Source organism: Myotis yumanensis, unplaced genomic scaffold (genome assembly GCF_028538775.1).
Source record: "Myotis yumanensis isolate MYYU_CA2020_CCGP unplaced genomic scaffold, mMyoYum1.0.hap1 SCAF_13, whole genome shotgun sequence".
NCBI lineage: Eukaryota > Metazoa > Chordata > Mammalia > Chiroptera > Vespertilionidae > Myotis > Myotis yumanensis.
The window spans coordinates 5,200,301-5,221,847 of NW_027223764.1; the positions used below are offsets into that span (position 1 = coordinate 5,200,301).

A 21,547-nucleotide genomic window follows, 5' to 3' on the forward strand; every position below is an offset into this window, starting at 1 on the left:
TTTGATTCACTTGAGATGAACGAACTTTAATTACATCTGCAAAGTCCCTTCACTTTGCCATATAATGTTACCTAACCTTAGGAGGGATATCTTATTGTCTTCAGGGTCCTGCCCATACTGGGGGAAAAGGGCCACACAGATGAGACACCAGTGGGGGGGACACTTGGAGGAAGTTAGAGTCCTTCCTCCGACAGGAAGTCCCTATCAATTCCTAGTCCATCAAAATGTTATCATAAATGGCTGTGACTTTTATTGAAGAATTTTTTACTTTTATTTATTTCTTCTCTAATGTTCTGCCTTCTTTATGTAAATTCAGAATTTTGATCTATATAATTTTCCTTCTCCCTGAAGAAAAATTTAAAACACCTTTAGGGCAAAGCCCAGTGCAGCCTCCACTGTGGGCTAGAATGAAAGTATTACTCTAAGATCTAGTTTGTGTGTTTATCTCTTATTCTTACTTTAATGGCTTTAAAAATAACTCTGTATTAACCAAACATGGGCCATAGCTCTGAGGAGGCTGGCACCCATGTGGCCTCCAGGCCTTGCCCAGAGCTGCTCCTGGGTAGAGCTGCCACGTTGTCATGCCAACACGGAGCCCGTGCACTTGGAATGTGGCCACTGTGACAGTGCGGAATCGCAGCCCCACCGCCCAGCTGGGCAGGGCCCTCAATGAGAGGGTACTGTGATAGGAAGGTCTAATTTTATAGAAACTGGGATATGTGCATATAAAAAGATCATTTTTGGGGTTTTGTCTTGGCTAGAGAGCATGCCTAAGTGTGTGTGTGCGCGCACGCTTACACACAGGCTGTGCTCTATTGTTTAAGGGTCTGTTTTCTAGAAGTTTGGAGTCTTAACTGACAGAGCTTTTCAGGGCTTCTAGATGTCTCTGCTGTGGTCTTCCCCCTTTGTTTCAGTGTCTTGGGAGATGGTCGGTGTGCTCCTGCACAGCTCTGTCGGTGGGGCTGGTCCGGAACAGGGGCCGGAGGGCATGTGCCTTGATTTATCTCACTGAGGACATGGTGGTTTGTTGCCTAACTCCCTACTTTTAGTGGGAGAAGACTCGAGGCAAATATATCAGGTATAAATTCAATAGTGATTTTCAAGAAATTATGTTCTTCTTGCATCCTCAGGGAAGCGTTAGGGAAACTAAATGAGAGGTTTATGTGCTAGGCAGGAATAGTTTCATGTGCGGAGTATAAAGAATTATTGACATTTGTGGCTGCACTGGCCCTGCAGACCATGTGTTTTCACGGCCAGGTCTTGTCCCTTTGGCGTGTGTGTGGAGTCTGGTGTGTGCAGGGATGCTGGGCTGTGTGGCCCACATTTTCCGTGTCTCAGTTGGGATCAGCCCTTCTTATCACTGGGCTTGAAACTTTCATTTTTCATATTGTAAAAAAATAAGAGCAAGCACAGTAATGTACACAGAATGAGTCCACTCAGCTGAGCCACAGCTCAGCGCCATCCCTATGGTTCTGGTGTCCTGGTTCGGGGCTGAGATGGCGGGGTTAGTGAGAGAGGGAGGGCACAGGGCAGCGGTTTCAGTGTCACCACCACCACAACCAGTCTAGAACATTCCATCGTCCCCCCACCAACCCTGTGCCCATTAGCATTCTATCCCGTTGCCCCACCCAGCCCTGGCAGCAACCTAACTTCTGTCCTTGTGGATTTGTCTTTCCGCACATTCCATGCAACGGAGCCTCACAGGGTTTGCCCCTTTGCAGTGGCTCATTTCACCCACATCATGCCTTTGAGGCTCGTCCGTCTCATGGCCCGTGTCAGTGCGTCCTTCCCTTCTGTGGCTGAGTAATATTTCATTGTATATCAGACCACGCTGGCTCATTGTGACTAATGCTGTGAATGTGGCGTCCGTGTTCTGTGTGGACACAGGCTCTCACTTCTCCTGGGCATGGACCGTTTTTAAGTTGCAGTTCTGTAGTGATGAGCATGTCACGTTGCTGTGTAGCAGGACCCTAGACCAGTGATGGCGAACCTATGACACGCATGTCAGAGGTGACACACGAACTCATTTTTTTGGTTGATTTTTCTTTGTTAAATGGCATTCAAATATATAAAATAAATATCAAAAATATAAGTCTTTGTTTTACTATGGTTGCAAATATCAAAAAATTTCTTTTTTTTAAAAAATATATTTTATTGATTTTTTACAGAGAGGAAAGGAGAGAGATAGAGAGTTAGAAACATCGATGAGAGAGAAACATCGATCAGCTGCCTCCTGCACATCTCCTACTGGGGATGTGCCCGCAACCCAGGTACATGCCCTTGACCGGAATCGAACCTGGGACCCTTCAGTCCGCAGGCCGACGCTCTATCCACTGAGCCAAACCAGTTTCGGCTCAAAAAATTTCTATATGTGACACGGCACCAGAGTTAAGTTAGGGTTTTTCAAAATGCTGACACGCCGAGCTCAAAAGGTTCGCCATCACTGCCCTAGACGGTTCCCCTGCAGACTGGAACTGCACCCCTGCACAGCCTCCCAGCCTCGTTGAAAGCCTAGCTCTGCCGAGTAGCCTCGTGTCGCATCCAGGGCTGCAGGACCCTGGCAGCCATGTCCATCATCCAGGACCCCTAATCAGAGCACACAGGGCCAGGGGCTTGAGCCATTGGTGAGGAGACATTAAACTTAGACCCACGGGGCAGGCCAGAGTGAGCCCAGTGGTTAGGACCTCCCAGGGAGGGGCGGCATCTCAATCTCGTATACTCTACTATTCCAGGCCTCCTGGTCCCCAAAGTATCCAGAATCTGGAAGCTGGTGCTCAGTGCTTTGGGTTCTCCCAGCTTCTACAAGCCCACCTGCTGTGGGCAGCCCCTCCATGACCCCCTGGATAGGGCAGGACACGGGCTCTGTGGTGCCTGCCCTTTGCCAGGCGGATTTGGCTCTGGGGAAACTAGTAGATTGGGTCCCTGCCTGTGGAAGGGTCTCCTGTGTGGAGCATGGTGTCCTGTGTGCGGAGTGGGTCCCCTGTGCGGCATGAGTTCCCCCACCACCACCATGCAGAGACCCCAGCCCCCACAGTGGGGCCAGCAAGTAGGTCTTCATCACAGAGGCTTCTGCGCAGGGCTGTTTGGGGCTGTGGGCGGTCTGACTGACTTTTCCTTTTTCTTCTGTGTTTACAGCCGGATAACCTGCAAAAGAACTGGCTCCGGGAGTTCTACCAGGTGAGAGCGCTGTGCCAGCCACTCCCCCAGATAAGCTGCTCACACGATAAGTATTGTGTTTTTGTGGAAGTCACACTTGCCCACGCAACGTGCAGGCTTGGCTGTCCTGGCGCCCACAGGACAGGCGTCACATTTCTCCTCGGAGGCCCCTTTCTGATCCCCTCCCTCTGGCCAGGATTCAGGGGACTGGGTGGGGTCTCTTCATTATTGGAGGGGAGGCTGCTGAAAGTGTGTGGGGACATTAGGGTGCCTCTTGGGGGTCCTGGGCTTTCAGCATGATGAGACCACACAAAGGGACCGCCGTGGGGTCTGGGCAGAGTGTGGGTGACTCTCAGGGGAGGTGCTGTAGGACGGGCCAGATTCCAGCACTGTCTGTTGAGCAGATGTTGACTGAGGCCCTGTCTGGGGGAGCTCTGCTGTGGGAGCTGGGGTGGAGCTGGGACATGGCGGACAGGGGGCTCCACTTCTGGGGACACAGATGATTGGCACAACCAAGGATGGCTCGGGTATTTCTGGAACAGTAAGGACGAGCAAGGCAGTCACATGGGTCCTTGGTCTGTTCATAGGTGCGAATACTGGGCCCCAGGTAGGGTATATAGGGTATATGAGAGGCCACTCTGAGGAGGCACCACCAGCTGAGATCTAGTGGGTGGGAAGAGCGTCCAGCTTGGCTGGGAGCAGGAGGTAAGTGTGGCCGCAGCCAGAGGGGCAGACTCTGGATTAGGGCGGCCTGAGCACAGCTGGCTCAGTATGGTCCAGTGCTGCTCTGGCTTCTGCAGTAAACACTGGGCCCAATGGCAGGGCCATGTGGGTCCCGCTCCTGTTTTGGAGATGACAGTGGGGACCCAGAGGAAGAGGCTCTGTGCAGGCCTTGTCAACCCTCGCCATCCAGCAGGGTGTATCCCCCTGGGGTGTGTGGAGGTGGAGTTCCTTTCTCACCCATCCGACATGTATTGTCTGCCAGGCGTCGTGTTTGTTGTTGGGGGAACAGAAGGTGGATCCCTGGGGAACAGCCTAGGCCCAGGTGTACGGGCATCAGGAAGGAACATCCTTGGGGATGAGGCAGCTGAGAGGCCTCAGAGGCAGGGTCTCTGGGAGTGAGGGGGAGCTGGTTTCCCATTACCTGGGCGTCCTGGGCCCCTCCTTTCCCATACTCTGCTCTGCCCAGGCGGACACCTGATGTCAAGGACCCCTGGCCGAAGCCAGGCGGGCAGGCTGCTGCCTGTGACAGTTCCATGAGGAGGTCTGCTGAGGAGAGCAGGCCCCGCTCTGGTCATTGCTCGCCTCGGGATTGCACAGGCTCCGTGCCCTACCTCTGTCCCCGGCCACTGGGGGAGTCCCTGGTGTGGCTGGAGCCCTCCAGTCCAGCTCTCGGCTCCCTGGGTCTGTTAGTTTTGGTGAAAACATCTGTCGTGTTGAGCTACAGCTTTTGTTCCTTTGTCTGTCTGTCTGATTTTCAAAGGTGGGCCTTGGAAAGTTCATGTGCAGCAGAGTCTGAGACTGTTAGGGCACATCCAGGAAGGGTGAGCGGGCAGCTGGCCTGGCTCCAGGCAGGGAGGCGTCCTGGCAGTGACAATCCCGAGGGAACGTGCTAGAAACCTGTGTGGGGGGCCGTCCTGGAGGGCAGTCCTGAGGAGCAGTCCTGGGAGTCCTGGCCACCTCACACTGGGACTGTGCCCCGTGGAGCCATCACGATCAGAACTTGCATCCTGTATCTGTTGGCCATTTATTTATTTATTTATCTCTCCCAGTAGAGGTGTAAGTTCCACTCTGCCACAGATTGGATGTGTGTGTCCCCCACATTCTTCTGTTGTAGCCTGACTCCCCAATGGGATGGTATGTGATGGGCCTTTGAAAGGTCATTAGGATGAGATGAGGTCATGAGGGTGAGGCCCCAGGATGGGATTTGTGCCCTTTTAAGAAGAAGAAGAGACCACAGCTTGGGAGGTGCCAGGTGCTGGGGGGAGGGGGGCGGTCAGCAGTGAATGGGGCCATCCATGGCCCTGTGGAGAGACATTGGAAACTCTCCACAGTGGTCCAGGGGCAGCTTGGGAAAGAAATGAACCACCTGAGGGCTGGGTGCAGGTTCATGGGGTGTCAGGAAGGCTCTTGAGGAGGCTGCTTGGAGACCTGCAGCTCTGGCAGGAGCAGCCTTCCTGCCTCTGTTGGTCAGGTCTGACCTCAGTTCTTTAAACTGCGGGCAAGGTCACTACGTTTAATCTTTCCCTGTTTCTGACATGGTGAACTTGCATGTGAACACTTGGGGGCAGGCACCTGTCTTGCTCAGAGCTGTATCCTGAGCACCTAGGAGTGGGCTGACACATTCTCTGTGCTTAGCAGTTCCTTGTTGAATAACACTCAGGAAATTGCACAAGGCAGGAGAGTATAAATAAATCTCCCCCACCCCCATCCCGCCTCTGCTTTGATGTCCACACCCTCCTGTCTAACTGTCTGTATGGCTGGAGTTTGGCAACCTTCCTTCGCTGGTCATAGATAAATGTAATTTTAAAACCTACTCTTTTTTGGGGGTAAACTAGGAAATCTTTCTATGTAAATTAGTATACACTATTTTTGTGTCTTCAGAGTATTTTATTATATGAATAGGTCATCATTTAAGTTAAATTAAAATTGTTTTTCTATTGATGAACTTTGGGTTGTTCAAGTTTATAGTAATGCTATAGATAAATTTTAAAATTGATATAATTTTGGCTTGCATACAAATATAAATTGATATAATTTTGGCTTGCATACAAATATAAATACAATGAGCAAGTATTGAAGATTTTTTTATTGAGATAATAAATATTTATTAATGGGAAGACCAGTAATATGTTCTCATTGTTCAACTAGGTTCTCCCATTCCTGGTGCTAAAATGAATTTGCTGAATGATGCAAAACTGGCTCATAACTGCCAGGCTGGTGTGGTTCAATGGTTGAGCATCAATCCATGAACCAGGAGGTCACGGTTTGATTCCCAGTCAGGGCATATGCCCGGGTTGCAGGCTCAATCCCTAGTGCGGGGCATGCAGGAGGCAGCCAGTCGATGATTCTCTCTCATCATTGATGTTTCTATCGCTCTCTCCCTCTCCCTCTCTCTGAAATCAATTAAAAACAAACAAACAAAAACTGGTTCATAATTATAGACACTCTTCATTCCTGTGGTCCAGGGGCATTTATATTATCATCAGTTTCTAGAACTCACAGAATTATAAAACATCCCAGAGATAAGTCAAGTAGAGATACCCCAATAGGTGAGCTGAACAGGACCCTGACATTTTTTTGCCCATTTAAAGTCACAATTTTTTCTGGAAATTTAAAGAATACTCTGATGAGCAAACCTGCTTCCATCAATGTGGAGGACCTGGTAACCTACTACTTCCTTAAAGAAATTTAAACCAGAAAACATCTGAAACAGTGGTTTTCAAACATCAGACGTCAGGCGGGACAGGGCAGTACCTGAGAGAGGGGACAGGTTCAACAGCTTAGAGCCAGGAGAGGATTTCCAGGCGGGTATCTAGCCAGGTAAAGTCACAGTTTTATTATTTACATCCTGCCCACAATTCCCAGGCAGGCGAAGAAGCAGGAAGACAGGACCCCGAGCGGGAGGGTCCGCCGTGGGTGTGGCTGAGAGCTGTGTCTGTATGACTGGGAGAACTGCTCCTGGCTTCACTGGGTCCTTGCTCTGGTTGTTTTCACTGATTGCTGCTGCTCCTTGTTTTTTCCTTATTTTCCGATCGCTTTGGATTGAATTTGCTCTCCTATGTCTGATTTCTTAAGGTAGAATACAAAATTGGCCAATTTCAGAAACTTGACATGGGCATCATCACTAAAGACCCTGCAGCATTAAAAAGGTAATAAGGAAATGTCGTGAACAACATATGTCAATAAATTTGAAAACTATTGTGAAAGGAACAGATTTTTGGAGAAACAAAGTACCAAAGCTTAGCCAAGAAGCAATAAATGCCCTATCGATTCGGTTGAAATGTTGCCCAACTTTCCTACAGAAAACTTTTAGGACCAGATGGTTTTCCTGGCAAATTCTGTTGAGCATTTAAGGGGGAAACAGCAATTACACAGAAACTTGTAAAGAAGATAGAAGCACAGTGGTGCTCCCTAAGCCACGATGTGGCACAGCCACTACCTGATGGCAGAGGCAGAGACGCCACGTCATAAAACCAATCCTCCACGAAACAAAGGCAGAAATCCATGAAACTAACAGATCAGATGTATAAAAGTATGTCTGTTATATATCAACAAATATGTGATACACACACAGCAGATAAACAACAGTGTATTAAAAGTTATTACAGCATCACCAAGGAATGTCAGCCTGGATTAACATTCACAAATTAGTCAATGGAATTCGCATGCCAGCAATTGAAGAAGAAAACACATCATCTCAATAGATGCAGGGAACGCTTTGGACAGGATTCAGAACCATTTCTGATGAAAACTCCCAGCATCGAAGACTCTAGGGGAACGCCTCGGCCTGCAAGGAGCGTCTGCAGAAACCCCACGGCTGACGTGCTCCCAGAGGTGGAAGACGGCGTGGGAGCAGAGCCAGGGTGCAGGGCTCCCTCCCTCTCCACGGCGCTGGAGGTCCTCGCCAGTCCACAGGGGGAGGGGAAGGAAGAGACAGGCAGATTGGAAAGGGAGAAAGAAAGCTCTCTCCATTGGCAGAAGACTGGACTGCTCTTTAGAAAAGCCTGAAGAGCCCACACAGACTTTACTCTGACAAATATCAGTGAGTTTAGTTAGTCTGCAAGATACGAGGTCAATTTGAAATTCTTTGTTTTATATTAGCTAGCTAGGAACAATTGAAACTTCAGAAATAACATCTGGAATAGCACTGACGTATTTGGATATAAATCCAATAAAATCTACACTAATAAAAGAGAAACATGGTAATTGGCGTACGACCGCTACCCTTCCCATTGGCTAATCAGCGTATCCTTATGCAAATTAACTGTCAGCCAAGATGGCAGCCGGCAGCCATGCACTGAAGCGAGCAGGGAGGCTTGCTTCCTCCAGGAACTGCCGACTCCAACGTTTGCGGCCTCTCAACTGCAACTCTAAGCAACTATTACTATGTTGCAAATAAGAAGTTAAACAAAACCGGCTGTCAGTCAGCCCCGGACTGCAACATTGTATCCATGTTTTCAGCAGCAGCCTCAGAGCTAAAGCTGGCCCAGAATAAAAAAAAAACAAAAAAAAGAAAACAAGGAGCGGTTGGAAGCTTTTAGTCAACTGCCAGTGGGAAAACAGCCCTCAGCCCCTCAGCCAGCCTGGCCAGGCACCCCAGTGGGGACCCCCACCCTGATCCAGAACACCCTTCAGGGCAAACCAGCCGGCCCCTACCCGTGCACCAGGCCTCTATCCTATATAGTAAAAGGGTAATATGCCTCCCGGCACCGGGATCAGCGGAGCAGCGAGGCCTCCCGGCACCGGGATCAGCGTGACAGGGGGCAGCGCCCAAACCCCCTGATCAACCCTGCTCTGTGCCTGATGGGGGGGAGCTCCCCAATCCCCCGATTGCCCTGCGGCTCTGTGTGTGACAGGGTGCAGCGCACCAACCCCCTGATTGGCCCTGCTCTGTGTGTGACAAGGTGCGGTGCCCCAACCCCCTGCCCCCATGGGCCCTGCTCTGTGTGTGACAGGGTAGAGCCATAACCTCTCCATCGGCCCTGCCCTGAGTGTGACAGTGGCGGTGCCCCAACCCCCTGATCGGCCCTGCTCTGTGGGTAATAGAGGGTGGTGCCCCAACCCCCCTCCACGGGCCTTGCTCTGTGTGTGACAGGGTAGAGCCATAACCTCCCCATTGGCCCTGCCCTGAGTGTGACAGGGTGCAGCGCCCCAACCCCCTGATCCGCCCTGCTCTGTGTGTGATAGGAGGCGGTGCCCCAGCTCCCCTATTGGCCCTGCTCTGTGCGTGACAGTGGGGAGCTCCCCAACCCCCCTGATGGGCCCTGCTCTGTTAGTGACAGGGGGCAGCGCCCCCACCCCCCTGATGGGCCCTTCTCTGTGAGTGACAGGGGGCAGCGCCCCCACCCCCCTGATGGGCCCTGCTCTGTGAGTGACAGGGGGCAGCGCCCCAACCCCCTGATCGGCCCTGCTCTGTGCGTGACAGGGGGTGGCACCGCAACCTCCCCATCGACCCTGCCTTGAGTGTAACAGGGGGCAGTGCCCCAACCCCCCAATCAGTCTACCCTGAAAGTGACTGAGGGTGGCATTGCAACCTCCCAATCCACCCTGCTCTGTGCATGACGGGGTGGCGCCCCAACTCCCCAATCGGCCTTGCTCTGAGCCTGACCAGGGGCTGCACTTAGGGATTGGGCCTGCCCTCTGCCACCCGGGAGCAGGCCTAAGCCAGCAGGTCGTTACCTCCTGAGGGGTCCCAGACTGTGAGAGGGCACAGGCCGGGCTAGGGGACCCCCCTCCCCCCCGAGTGCACAAATTTTTGTGCACCGGGCCTCTAGTACATTAATATGTGTACACTGAAAACTATGAAACACCGATGAAGGAAATCGAGAATTTATGAAGAAATGGACAGAGACACCACGTGCCTGGTTGGAAGACTCGTGTTAGCATGTTAGCTCCACTGATTGACCTGTGATCTGCCGCACTTCCAGCCGGAATCTCTGCAGGGTGTCAGAGAGCCAACTACAGGATGCTTCTAACATTGATGGGGCAGCAAAGGAATGAGAATAAACAAGGCAGTTTTGGAAAAAAGCCAGTAAACTTGAAGGAGTCACACTTTCTGATTTCAAGACTTATTGTAAATCAATTGTATTCAAGACAGTGAACTTTTGGCGGAAGGACAGAGATGTGAGTCATGGAGCAGAAATGAACCTACACATACAGCCCAGTACCTGATGGAGGAGATGGTGATTCATTAGAGAAAGGGCAGTCTTTTCAACCAGCCATGCTGGGACAATTGGACATCCATATACAAAAAAAGTTTTTTCTGTATGTTGCACCATTCACAAACATTAAATTCTTAAAGAAGAATGTTGATCTTAAAATTACACAAGTTCTAGGAGAAAACTTACTGGTAAGACAGACATCATTGTGACTTTACATTAAGCAAGGATTTCTTCACTATGACACCAAAAGCACAATTTACAGAAGCAAAACATTGATGATAAGTTAGAACTTATAATTAGGAACTTCTGCTCTCTGTATGATACTGTTAAAGAATGAAAAGATATGTCACAGATGGGGGTGGAAATATGTGCAAATCACATGCGACGAAGGACTGGAAAATAGAAAGAACTCTCTAAAGCCAATGAGAAAGCAAAGCCCCAGTTTACAAATGAGTAAAAGATTTGAACAGGCATCTCACCAAAGAAAATGCACAATAATAAATAAGCACATGAAAAGATGCTCAACATCTCTAGTCTTTAGGGAAATGCGAGTGAAAACCACAGTGAGATATCAATACAAATTCATCATTAGAGTGGTTGAAATTAACAAAACGAAATAGGAAAACCCTGAGAATATGTGGGAGAGGAACCCTCACACCCTGCCGGTGGAAATGCAGAATGGTGCCTCACTCCTGAAGTTACAAGTACCCCCCAAGTGACCCTGAATCCCACCCCATGTGTTTACCCAATTGACATGCAAATGTCTCTTTACTCAGGGACCTGAAACAAATGTTTGCAGCTGCTTTGTGAGCCCCTGTGAGAGAAGCCAGACTGTGGGGACAGGAGGGACCTGGTGCTGCAGGAGCACAGGTCTTGGGAGGAGGGGGGAAGCAAGGCACCAGGTGTTTGTGGCATGATGTCACTGCTCTGTATTCTGGTGAGGCCCCCAGTCTTCCCTGTGGCTCTTTTGCCTTCTATCTGGGCTGTGGCTTGTGGGGCTCAGGGCCCTGCTCTCTCCCAGCCCCCCCACTGCGCAGCCACGGTGAGTCCCATCTCCAGGTGCTCCTGACTCCCCAGGTTTTGATTTCAGGCCGGAGCCTTTCTGTTCTTTCCAGACGTACCTGTGTACCTGTCCAGCTCCCGGGCTCTTTAGATTGAGTGTCTCCACCCTCTGCCCCGACAGACAGCTGGCTTCCTCCAGCCCATCCGGGTCCCACTGGACCCTCTCTCTGTCTCTCCCATCTCCCATCTCCCATCCCACCTGTCAGTGCCTTGTACTCCCTGGCTGGTTGCACTGGCTTCCTCCAGCCTCTGCCTCCTTCCTGCCTCCTCTCCACCTGGCAGCCCCAACAGGGCCAGGTCCTCACAGGCCCTTTAAGGTCCTGTGTGAGCTCAAAACCCTGCTCCGATGGTCTGGACTTAGAATGATTTGGGGAAATAGCTTATGCTGTAATGTTCATTGTCATGTTGAAGACAGCTATATTGAATTCATGCGCATAGAAATGCTAGAATTGCTGCTGGATTCTAGGTGATCTGTGGACTCATGTTTCCCCTCCTGTTCCTCCCATGTGGTTCCTGCTGCTGTGCAGGGCACCGCTGCCAGCTGCACCTGGCCTTCTTCCCCCATCGGAGCAGCGGTGGTGTGGCCATGCTCAGCACCCCATTTTACAGATGAGAACAGTGAGGTTTGAAGAGGGCACGAGAAGCTCCTAGGCCCCACAGCGAAGTAGTCGAGTCACAAGATGGAGCCCGTGATTCCAAAGGCCATACCAGTGGCTAAGCAGGGGACGTGGATCCGGCGACAGGTCTCACTGGAGGTGCCTGTGAGGAGGTTCTGGAGAGACTGGACTGTGTGTCCATCGATGGAGGAGAGGGTAGTGGAGTCGGGTCAGCAGTGCTGGCAGTGGTGAGGTGTGCCTCCCCCGCCAGGCAGGGTGGAGGAAGAAGGCAGCAGAGATGGGGAGGTGGCCCTTTCAGTGACAGAGAGCAGGCCACCTGCTGCAGGGGAGCAGAGAGGGCAGATCTGACCCTTGAGCAAAGAGGAGGATCTCAGTTGGACCAGTAGGCAGGGTGGGACCTCAGGACCTGAGGGAAGAGGAGTGACAGCTCCTCTGGGAGCTCTTTGGGGCTCACTTGGGATTCTCAATGGGGGTGACGAGGAGACAGAGTGTCCGGCGACATCTGGGAGGGTGCAGCTGGGGCTATCCTGGGGGCCAGGGCAGGCCCTTTGGAAGATTAGGGCTGGCGGGAGGGGTCTTGATAAGGAAGAAACAGTCATTGGTGGCTGGGAGGGCAGCTGAGGGTCAGGGGCTGTGGGATGCCACTGCGATGGAGCAGAGAGGGCAGGTTTATCTGGCCCCTGAGTGGTCACAGTCCCCTATGAACTTGATATGGTCCAGCAGCCATAGGGCTGAATGGAAGTCTGCTAGGCAGGCTGGCTTCAGGGAGAAGGTTCCCAGAGGTGGCTCTGTGGCATCTTGCACTGTGACCTTGAGGCTGTGGTCACCACTGGCCCCTGCAGTCAGTACAAAGACAGGTGAGTGCCCGAGGCGTGGCAGGAGCCCATGTGCTCCTGCTTGCTCCCTTAGAAAGTGCTCTCTGGTTAAGATTCATCAGTTCACATAGAGCTTTGATGTCCCGGAGCTACAGGTTTGGTGAAGTGTCCCTACGTCCACATCTCTGTCTCTGAAAATGCAGCCTCTTGTCCAACTGTCCAGATCAGTGTAAATAAATGGTGGCTCTCCTGCCCAGGGGCCTGCTGCTCAGCCTTCGCAGTCAGCCCTTCAGCCCACCCAGTGCTACCAAGAAAACCCTAGTTCTGCCTCAGAGTGGACGGTTGTTCGCACATCCTGAGCACGTGGGCAGGGAGACACCTTCACTGATGGGCGGCCATGAGGCCTGAGGGGGAGGTCACACAAATGTGTGGCTTCCCGTGTGCATGAAACAAGGAGGCGTGCCTGCTGTCCACACCGCTGGCAGCCACTGCCCCCATCGGTGGACTCCAGGAGGGTGTCCGATCAGGGCCGCACGGAGCTGCACCCACACAGCACAGCCCTGGAAAGAGGAGTGGGCAGCCTGGGCATCCACCCCAGGCCGAGGGTGAGCAGACGAGCTTAGGGCAGGGTGTTTGCAGAGCGCAGCTGGTAAGTGGCAGCCCTCTTTTCCTCTCAAGAAATTCTTTGTCCTTTTTCTACTCCTTATCTTGGGTATCAGGATCCCACTGGGCTGTTTGGAGGATGTAATTCCTTTTTAGGTCACTCAGATACTCCTCTTTGGAGAAAGCCTAACAAGGCCTGGCCGTTTCTATTTTTAACGCTGACTCCTGGCCAGCGAGGGGCCGTGACGGACTGCCGTGCACTGCCTGGGAACCCAGAGCTGCCCCTGCTCGCCACCTGCACAGCGTCAGGAACGGGGAGCTGCTTTCTGTTTGGCTGGTTGCTGTGTTGTTGTTTTTAATTCTCTCTGCTCTTTCCTGCCAAAATTTGTAATTCGCTCTTTCCCAAAATAGTTTTCTTTAGCTTTCCTATGAAAGAACCCACGTATTTTTATCAGTTGCCTATTTCCCCCCTAAAGTTAGAAGCAGCTCCTTTTTTTGTAGAATTTTGGTCAAGCAAATGTGCAGCTTTGGGCAGTGACTCGCGTGTGGTCCCAGGTGAAGGCAGGCCAGCCTCACTGTCAGGCAGGATGTGAGCTGCAGCTGGGATGGGCGGAGGCCCGTGTTGAATTCTTGCTTTACTGAGATGCATTTCCCAGCCCAGACAAGATCCCTGCCCTGTACTGTCCTCAAGATGTCGGTGCCGTCGGCCTTGCAGGGATCTTGTCCAGGACCAGGCAGGTTCCAGAGCCCCTTCCCAGCCTGGGGAAAGCCAGCAGCTCTGTCCCACAGCCCATCTCCCAGCATTCAGGGTGGCGTGGACTCATACCACCAGGCGGGGGCCCCCACTGTGTCCAGTCTGTGTGCAGTGACCATCCATGAGCATAGGCTCCTAGGAAGTGGACACTCAGAGAGCCCTGGGCACGGGCATGGGGTCCCTCCAGGAAGTGACAGAGCAGCATCCAAGCGGCATGCTTCTGGGACCGCCCTGCCCTCTAGAGTGACCTGGGCCAGTTTGAGGGAGCTGGCAGATGCCAGGAATGGGAGCCATGTGCTCACTAGAGCAGTATTAAACATCTAATTCTATAAGCCTCCAACTGAGTAAATCATATTAAAACCAAAGGTAGCGAGTGCCTGGCACTCATCACTTCCTAATGGCTTTCTATGTGTTATTGTTGGGATCCTGGTTATTTATGTTGTGTCTTAGCAGGGAGCTATAGCAGTGTGTGCCCTAACTCTGTGTTCTGTGACGTCACATCATGAGCTGGACATGGGCCTCGTGGGGGTGTTTGCACAGTGAAACTGGTTTTGCCCCAGTGAGCTGGCTGTCTGACACTTACCAGCACACCATGCCTGCACAGCAGGTTGAGCAGGTGCTGTCTCGCTGACCATTGAGGACACATCTGTCCCGAGGGCCGTGATTCCTGGGATGTTCAGAAACCAGCCTTGGCTTTCTTTTTCAAGCTGCAACACAAGTCCCACCTGTTACTGGGGTTCTGTTGGTGAGTGCCCGGTGAAGGGCATGGTCCAGGCTGACAGCCCCGGGAGCCCAGCCTCTGCTCCCATCTGCCTTACTTTCCGAGTCAGTGAGAGTTATGGTGCCATCACAGAGGCTTACATTTGCCCCATGGAGTACCCCACAGCATCACTCACTTGCAGAGAAAATCTTTTTACTGTTAGCAAAAATTTCCCACAGCATGTCACGAAAATGATCATCTTTCGATGAGCGATTTTGAATTTCTCATCTTATGCAGTAATTAAATGTCTTTGAAATGAAGTCTCTAAGTTGTGTGTCTCAGGCTGCCCTTTGAGTGATGTGGTTACAGATGCCCACGCGCTGGAGGTCTTACCATCTGATCAGGGCACCTGCCCTCCCGAGAGTTGGCTGGCAGAGTAGTTTTCCAGCTGCTTCCAGAGAGGGGCGTAAGGAGAGACCTTAGTATCTTTTTCCTGCTTGCCTTCCATTAAGAAGCCAGGGAAGATCAAAGATGAATAGGAAGTCACATTTCCCATGCTCATAGGGCAGCGTCGAGCAGCGTCCAGTCCAGATTGACCTCCAATGGGCCAGACGGTGCTGCCCTGGGTGGCAGGACGGTGAGGAATCCTTTGGGTTTCTGGTTTTGATCTCACTGAGTTCAATGAGTGTGGTCAGCAAACTTTTTATTATGGCGAATTTCAGACTTACAGAGAAAGGACAGTACAGTGAACTCCATTCAACAGTTTCCAACTCACGGCCAGTTTATTTCAATTGTGCCTCCACCCACGCCTCCCGCCCCATAACCACTTAAAGCAGCAACTGGTCTGTGTCATTTACTGATGAGTACTCCAGTATGTCTCTCTAAAAGATTTTCTAAAACAGCCCTCATAGCCCCACCAGTGTGGCTCGGTAGTTGAGCGCCGACCTATGAACCAGGAGGTCATGGTTCGAAGACCTGTCAGGGTTGCAGGCTCAATCCCCAGTGCGGGGCATGCAGGTGGCAGCCAATCAATGATTATCTCTCATCATTGATGTTTCTATCTCTTTCTCCCTCTCCTTTCCTCTGTGAAATCAATAAAAATATATTTTTAAAAAACCAATCCTCACAGTGTCATTATTACATCTAAGGTTAACACTCACATCATATCATTAAATACCCAGTCAGCATTCAGACCTTCCCAGTTGTCTCATAATTATTTGTAGTTTGTATATTGAAATGAAACAGTATTTTGGTAGAAATTAACTTTTTCACAATGCTATGGAGATATAAACTGATGTACAGTAGACTTCACATATTTAAAGTGTGAAGTTTGATGGGTTTGTGGTACGTCTACACCTGGGAAGCCATCGTGATCCAGAGAATGAGCGTGTCCATCGCCCTCACAGGTTCCTAGTATCCCGTCACTGCCTCCTTCCAGCCTCACGCTGGGCAGCCACTAGCTTGCTTTCTGTCACTCACTGTCCGTCAGTTTGCGTTGTCTAGAGTTCCATGTAAGTGGAATTAAACAGCACATTCTTTGTGGTCTGGTTGCCTTCCCTCAGTTTGATTTTGCTTCCGTGTGGTCAGAAAACAGAGTCCTTCTGGTTCCATCTTTCAGAGTCCATTGGGGCTTGTTTATGGCCCAGTACAGGCCTTTCTCAGAGAGAGGCCTTGGAAGAGCGTGTGGTCTGTAGTTGTTGCCTGGGTTTTAGATCAAGGTGTTGACGGTGTCTTCTGTGTCTTGGCTGACTGTGTGTGCGTACACATACACGCTGTGTGCCTGTGCATGTGTGTGCGTTTTCCTGTTTTCAGCCACATGCATATGTATGGTTGTGCCGTCTTCTTGATGAACTGTCATGGTCACTACGAATGTTCTCTTTGTCTTGCAGTCCTTCGTCTCACTAACGTGGCCACACCAGCCTTCCTTGCCTCCCGTGCACGCTTCCTCTTTCCTACCTGTGACTGGTCTGTCCGTGTCTCTCTGCTGGAGGTCTGCCTCTGACAGGCAGCAGTGCCTCAGTGCTGTGCTCTGCATGCTGTCACTCCCCTCCTGAGACTGCAGTGTCTAGCCAGCTTGTCTGGCCTAGCAGAGCTTTCTCTGATGGTGGGAATGTTCCGTTTCTGTGCTGTCCAGCACCGTAGCCACTGGCCACGTGTGGCTATTTACCACTTGAAATGCGACTAGTGCTGAATTTTAAATGTCTTTAATTTTCATTAGTTTAAGCAGCCCCCTAGGACCCGAGGCTGCCTTTCTGCACGGTGCAGTCTAGACCACTGACATTGGAATCTGTGTCTACCACGTCGTTGCTGCTCTCTGTTCATACCCTCGGCTTTTGTTCCTTTGTTTCTCCATTCCCCTTTCCTTGTGGATTATTCAGTTTCTTTGCATTCTATTTTAATTTTTTTATTGGCTTTTAAAACATTTTAAGTGGTTGATCTAGATTTATGATCTATGGGTCTAAATGTTTGAGTTGACATTATACTGCTTCATGTAAATGTAGAAATCTTGAAATCAAATGGCACGTGTATGATGTTGGTGTACATTGAAAACCCCAGTAGACAGTATTATGGGTCAGCAAACTACCCCTCACCCCCAGACAAACCACGCCTGCTGCCTGGTTTGGAATTAAGTTCTATTGGTGCGTGGCTATGCCCACTCCTGTAGCATCCTCTGGCTGCTCATGTCCACACTGGCAGAGTGGATCTGTTCCCACGAAGACATTGTGGCCACAAATCCTAAAACATTGATTTGGCTCATGGAAAGTGTTTGCCCAGCCCTGCTCTCACAGATTCCTCATAAAGGGCTGACGGAGATGACATTTCCTAGGTTTTTGTATATTGAAAACTGTTTTTCTATGACTGTGGTATTTGAAGGATACTTGGCAGAATAGGTAATCCTTGGCTTACGCTTTATTTCATTGAGATTAAAAAAAAAAGTTCTTCCATTGCCGCCTTGATTTGTGTTGGTTTTGACAAGTCTGGTGCCAATCTGTTTTTTATTTTATTTTAATGTTAACTGATCTTTGTCCCTGGAGACCTTGAGGATTGTATCCTTATCTTTGAAATCTCATGTTCTGACTGGGATTCGGCTTGGAGCTGATTGTTTTGGGTTAATTTTCTCAGGTGCCCAGTGAGCCCTTTCATTTTGTAAGTTCAGTTTTTTTCTATTTGGAAAGTTTTCTTGGATTATTATTTTAAATATTAGTTTGGTCCCCTTTTGGTCTCTCTCCGGGGACTTTGATGATGGGAATGTTCTTCTTTGCTCACCTTCGTTTTCATGTCTTTCTCTCCCATTTTCTCGTTGTCATCTTTACTCTCTTGGTTGGTCTTTCTGGTGTCAGTGCCATTGTGAATTTCCCTCTAGTCGATTCTCTCCTGAGCACTTTTTCTCTGTGATGATTTTGTCTCTTTCTTTTGTTTTTTCCCTTGGGTTAATCAGCACTCTTTCTCTCCCAACCAACCCCCCCTTCCAAATTTCTATTTTAGTTTTGAGTTTCTGATTTTGGTTTTCCATTTTCTCAAATGCTTGTTTGAATGCATGTAATTCAGTTTGCAGTGTAGGCTTGTAATTCCACTCTGTGATTCTTTTTCTGGGTGGAGCCCTTCTCTTGGTTTATGTGTGTAAATTTTTTCTTATTTTTGCAGCAGCTTTGTAAGGACTTGTTGAACTTCTCTCCCTTCAGCTTACTGCTACTAGGATGTTTTATGGGATTCCTGGTTTAACAGCACCCTCTTCTGTCCGTCCAGCTCGTCCAGGTACGCTAGGAGACCTCGAGTATGTCTGCCTTGCGGTGACGTGACAGTCCTCTGGCTTGCGGTCCATTTCCCCCTTTCCATCTCTTCTCCTCTGTGCCCAGTTGCCCACGGCTGCCTCTCCCCCTTTCGTCTCTTTCCTTCCCTAGATCTGTGTCTCACACGGGGCCCACGCCCTCCATTCTCTTCCCTTTGGATATGTGATGAGCCGAGGCTTTTCCGAGTTTTCAGACCCCAGGCTTTCTGGCCACCCCTCTGAGTCAGCCTCAAGGCCTCCCGCACGTCTGGGTGCCAATGTTGCAAGTCTGTGATGCCACGTAAGGTGCTCTTACTACCATGGAAACGCCTGCAGGGTCTTTGTGATCTCTCCTGTTGGTTGGTAGCCTCGGTGTTGCTCTTCTCGGTCTAGCCAGGGGTGACCAGTCCCGTCCCGTCACAGAACCACTCTGGCCTGCTGGCCCTGACTGTGCATCTGTTTCCGTCCCGCTGCTCTCCATCCTTCAGTGTTTCCTTCTTCTCTTTCTCTGGGTTTATTTGCTGCTGTCTGTCTGGTGACAGCTCTGGGTGGGGGTGGCAGGCCAACGGGCTGTGGGCTCTGGAGAGAGTGGGACTTCCCTGCTGGGTGTGGTAGGTGGGTATGATTTCTCTGAGTGTTGCTGGGCAAGCTGCCTCACCTCCCTCTGCCTCCTGGTGTCCCCGAAGCTGGTCCTTGCTGTGAAATCCCTGTAGCCCCCTTACCGGCCCCTCCTGACTCCCAAGTAGCCCTCCCTCCCTGCACCCTGTGGGCTGGGTGAAGCCCTTTGGTGGCTGTTGTGGCAAAGCTACCTCATCACCCTAACAGTGGCCCCATTGGTGACACTCCACCCCTGGTGCTCCAGGGCAGGGCTGGCGAGTGCCTTGTCTCCTCTGTGAGCAGGTGCTGGTCAACACCTATTCACATGACATATGAGTCACTCAGCTGCTGAGTGAGCCCTCAAGGGGGGTCACCCTGAGATGCCCACCATGTCCGCACGGGTCACCCAATCTCCCAGTGTGGTTAGTTAGCTGCAGGGGGTCAGAGGCAGTTTTGTGTTATGACCCAGCGGTTGTCAGAGCCCCATTGCAGACGTGGGGCCATTTGTCCCTCCAGCCCCCTTCCTCACAGACGTGACGGTGCCCGTGCAGCCCTGTGCAACCCCTGGTGGTGTATAGAAGAGGGGGTCTGTCCAGCCAGCGCTGGCAGAGCCAGATATAAACACAGAGGACTCTAGTGGATAAATATTGGTGACTTTCTTATGAATGGTGCCATCCAGACGGGAAGCCAATGCTCGAAGCCCAAACTCTCTGATGGCGTGTAGGTTACAATGGTATAGGGCAAAGTTGCAAGACTCGGGGGTTAGGGGTTGGAGTCGTGCTGGGAGCTGATTGGTTGGAGGGGGTGATGAATCATCTCTTCAGGTCTTGAGGGCAGCTTGAGGTCACTGCCCCAGTGCCCCAGTGACCCTCTGTCCCATCTCGTGGGAAAGTAGCCAGGGAGTGTTTCACCTTCGGGCTCGGGAGCTGACACATAACTCAGGTCCAGATGTTACCATTAGCCTGCAGAGGTCCAGACTGTGTGACCAGTACTCAGGTCCAGGCTTCTGTCTTCTGCCTCGGGCATTGCTGATTATTTGGAGGAAAGACTGGGTCTCTGAGGGGTGTGTATATATAGAGAGATGATTTCTAGAGCCAGGATCTAAAACTAAATTTAAAGTCATAGGGACCCTTGGTTTCAATGGCCCTGTCCTATGCTTTCTCCCCAGGTCGTCCACACGCACAAGCCGCACTTCATGGCCCTGCACTGCCAGGAGTTCGGGGGGAAGAACTACGAAGCCTCCATGTCACATGTGGACAAGTTCGTCAAGTAAGTCTGGGCGCATGCCATGGCCCTGCTTCCTCCCAGGGCAGGGTGTTGGGGTGCTTTCTATGGAAACGTGGGTGTAGCCTCACTATGGTGAAGCCCCGTGGGTAAGCCAGTTTTCCAAAGAGAAAAGGTGTGGCTCAAATTCGTGACAGCATGCCTCCTGGGAGGGGGGAGCCACAGAGTGACAGGGTGCCTCCTGGGAGAGAGGAGCCACAGGGTGACAGCGTGCCTCCTGGGAGGCGGGAGCCACAGGGTGACAGGTCGTTTCCTGGGAATGGGGAGCCAAAGGGTGACAGGGTGCCTCCGAGGAGAGAGGAGCCACAGGGTGACAGCGTGCCTCCTGGGAAGAGTCCAGAGGGTGACTGTGATGCCTTGGGCTCTGAGACTTTAGCCCTGGGCTCCAGGCAGGGGTCCCATCCATGTGTGCCAGAGGTTACACCTTGTGTGGTCTGCTGCTGCTGAGGATGGATAGACAGATGGACAGACAGAACTGGTCTTCACCTAGCAGCTCACAGCTACAGTTGTCACAGTAAGACGGGGACAGAGCCCGTCGCCTGTGGAGGACGGAGCCAGAGGCTGCTATGTGCGTGCGTGTACGCGTGCACACACACACACACACACACACACACACACACATGCACCCTGTGTAGCTTTGTAAATTGTGCTGCTATGAACATAGGGGCCACATAGAAGAAGGTGCAAGAAGTATAGCCTTCCCCCCCCAAAAAAAGAGTGATACATTGCACCACGTTCAAATTTAAAACTGTATCAAAAGGCACTCTAAAAATAAGTTTTAGCCACTTTTGGGGAAAGATATCTGCAACACACTTTCCTGACAGAAATTAGCATTAAATATATAAGGAACCTCTGTGTGTCAATAAGAAAACCACCCCTTGGGAAAGCAAGGCATTTCACAGAAAATGACATTTCACGGAGGTGAGAAAGTGCAGGTGAGCAGTATGTGCAGCACGTCCAGGAGCTCCAGTGACCGGTCACTATGGCACCTTTTGTCCCTGGCGGCCTGTGCTGTGGGCAGAGAGGTTTTATACAGAGTCCACACTGGCATGATTTTGCTTTAAATAGTTAACATCGCTTATGTCCGCCTGCCGTTTGCAGCACTCTGTGGAGATCAGGTTTCTACCTGGTACCATATTCCTTCAGCCTGGGGACTTCTCTGTCCCATTTAGCACAAATCCCCCATGAATTCTCTCAGCTTTTGTTTTCTAAGAAAGTCTTTGTCTTCATGTTTGAATGACATTTTTGTTGTAAACAGAATCCCAGCCTCTCCGTGTTTCTTTCAGTCCTTTAAGGCTGTCGTCCC

The 21,547-nt window shown here is 50.9% G+C and overlaps 1 protein-coding gene across 2 annotated transcripts in view; it reads left to right on the plus strand.

Moving 5' to 3' along the window:
* INPP5A (inositol polyphosphate-5-phosphatase A) overlaps positions 1-21,547 on the plus strand; it is a 144,527-nt gene that overhangs the window by 38,519 nt on the left and 84,461 nt on the right. For both annotated transcript variants that reach the window (XM_070432131.1, XM_070432132.1), the window contains exons 2-3: positions 3,136-3,177; positions 20,126-20,226. In XM_070432131.1, coding sequence (XP_070288232.1) covers positions 3,136-3,177; positions 20,126-20,226 — 143 coding nt within the window. The remainder of the gene's footprint in view (positions 1-3,135; positions 3,178-20,125; positions 20,227-21,547) is intronic.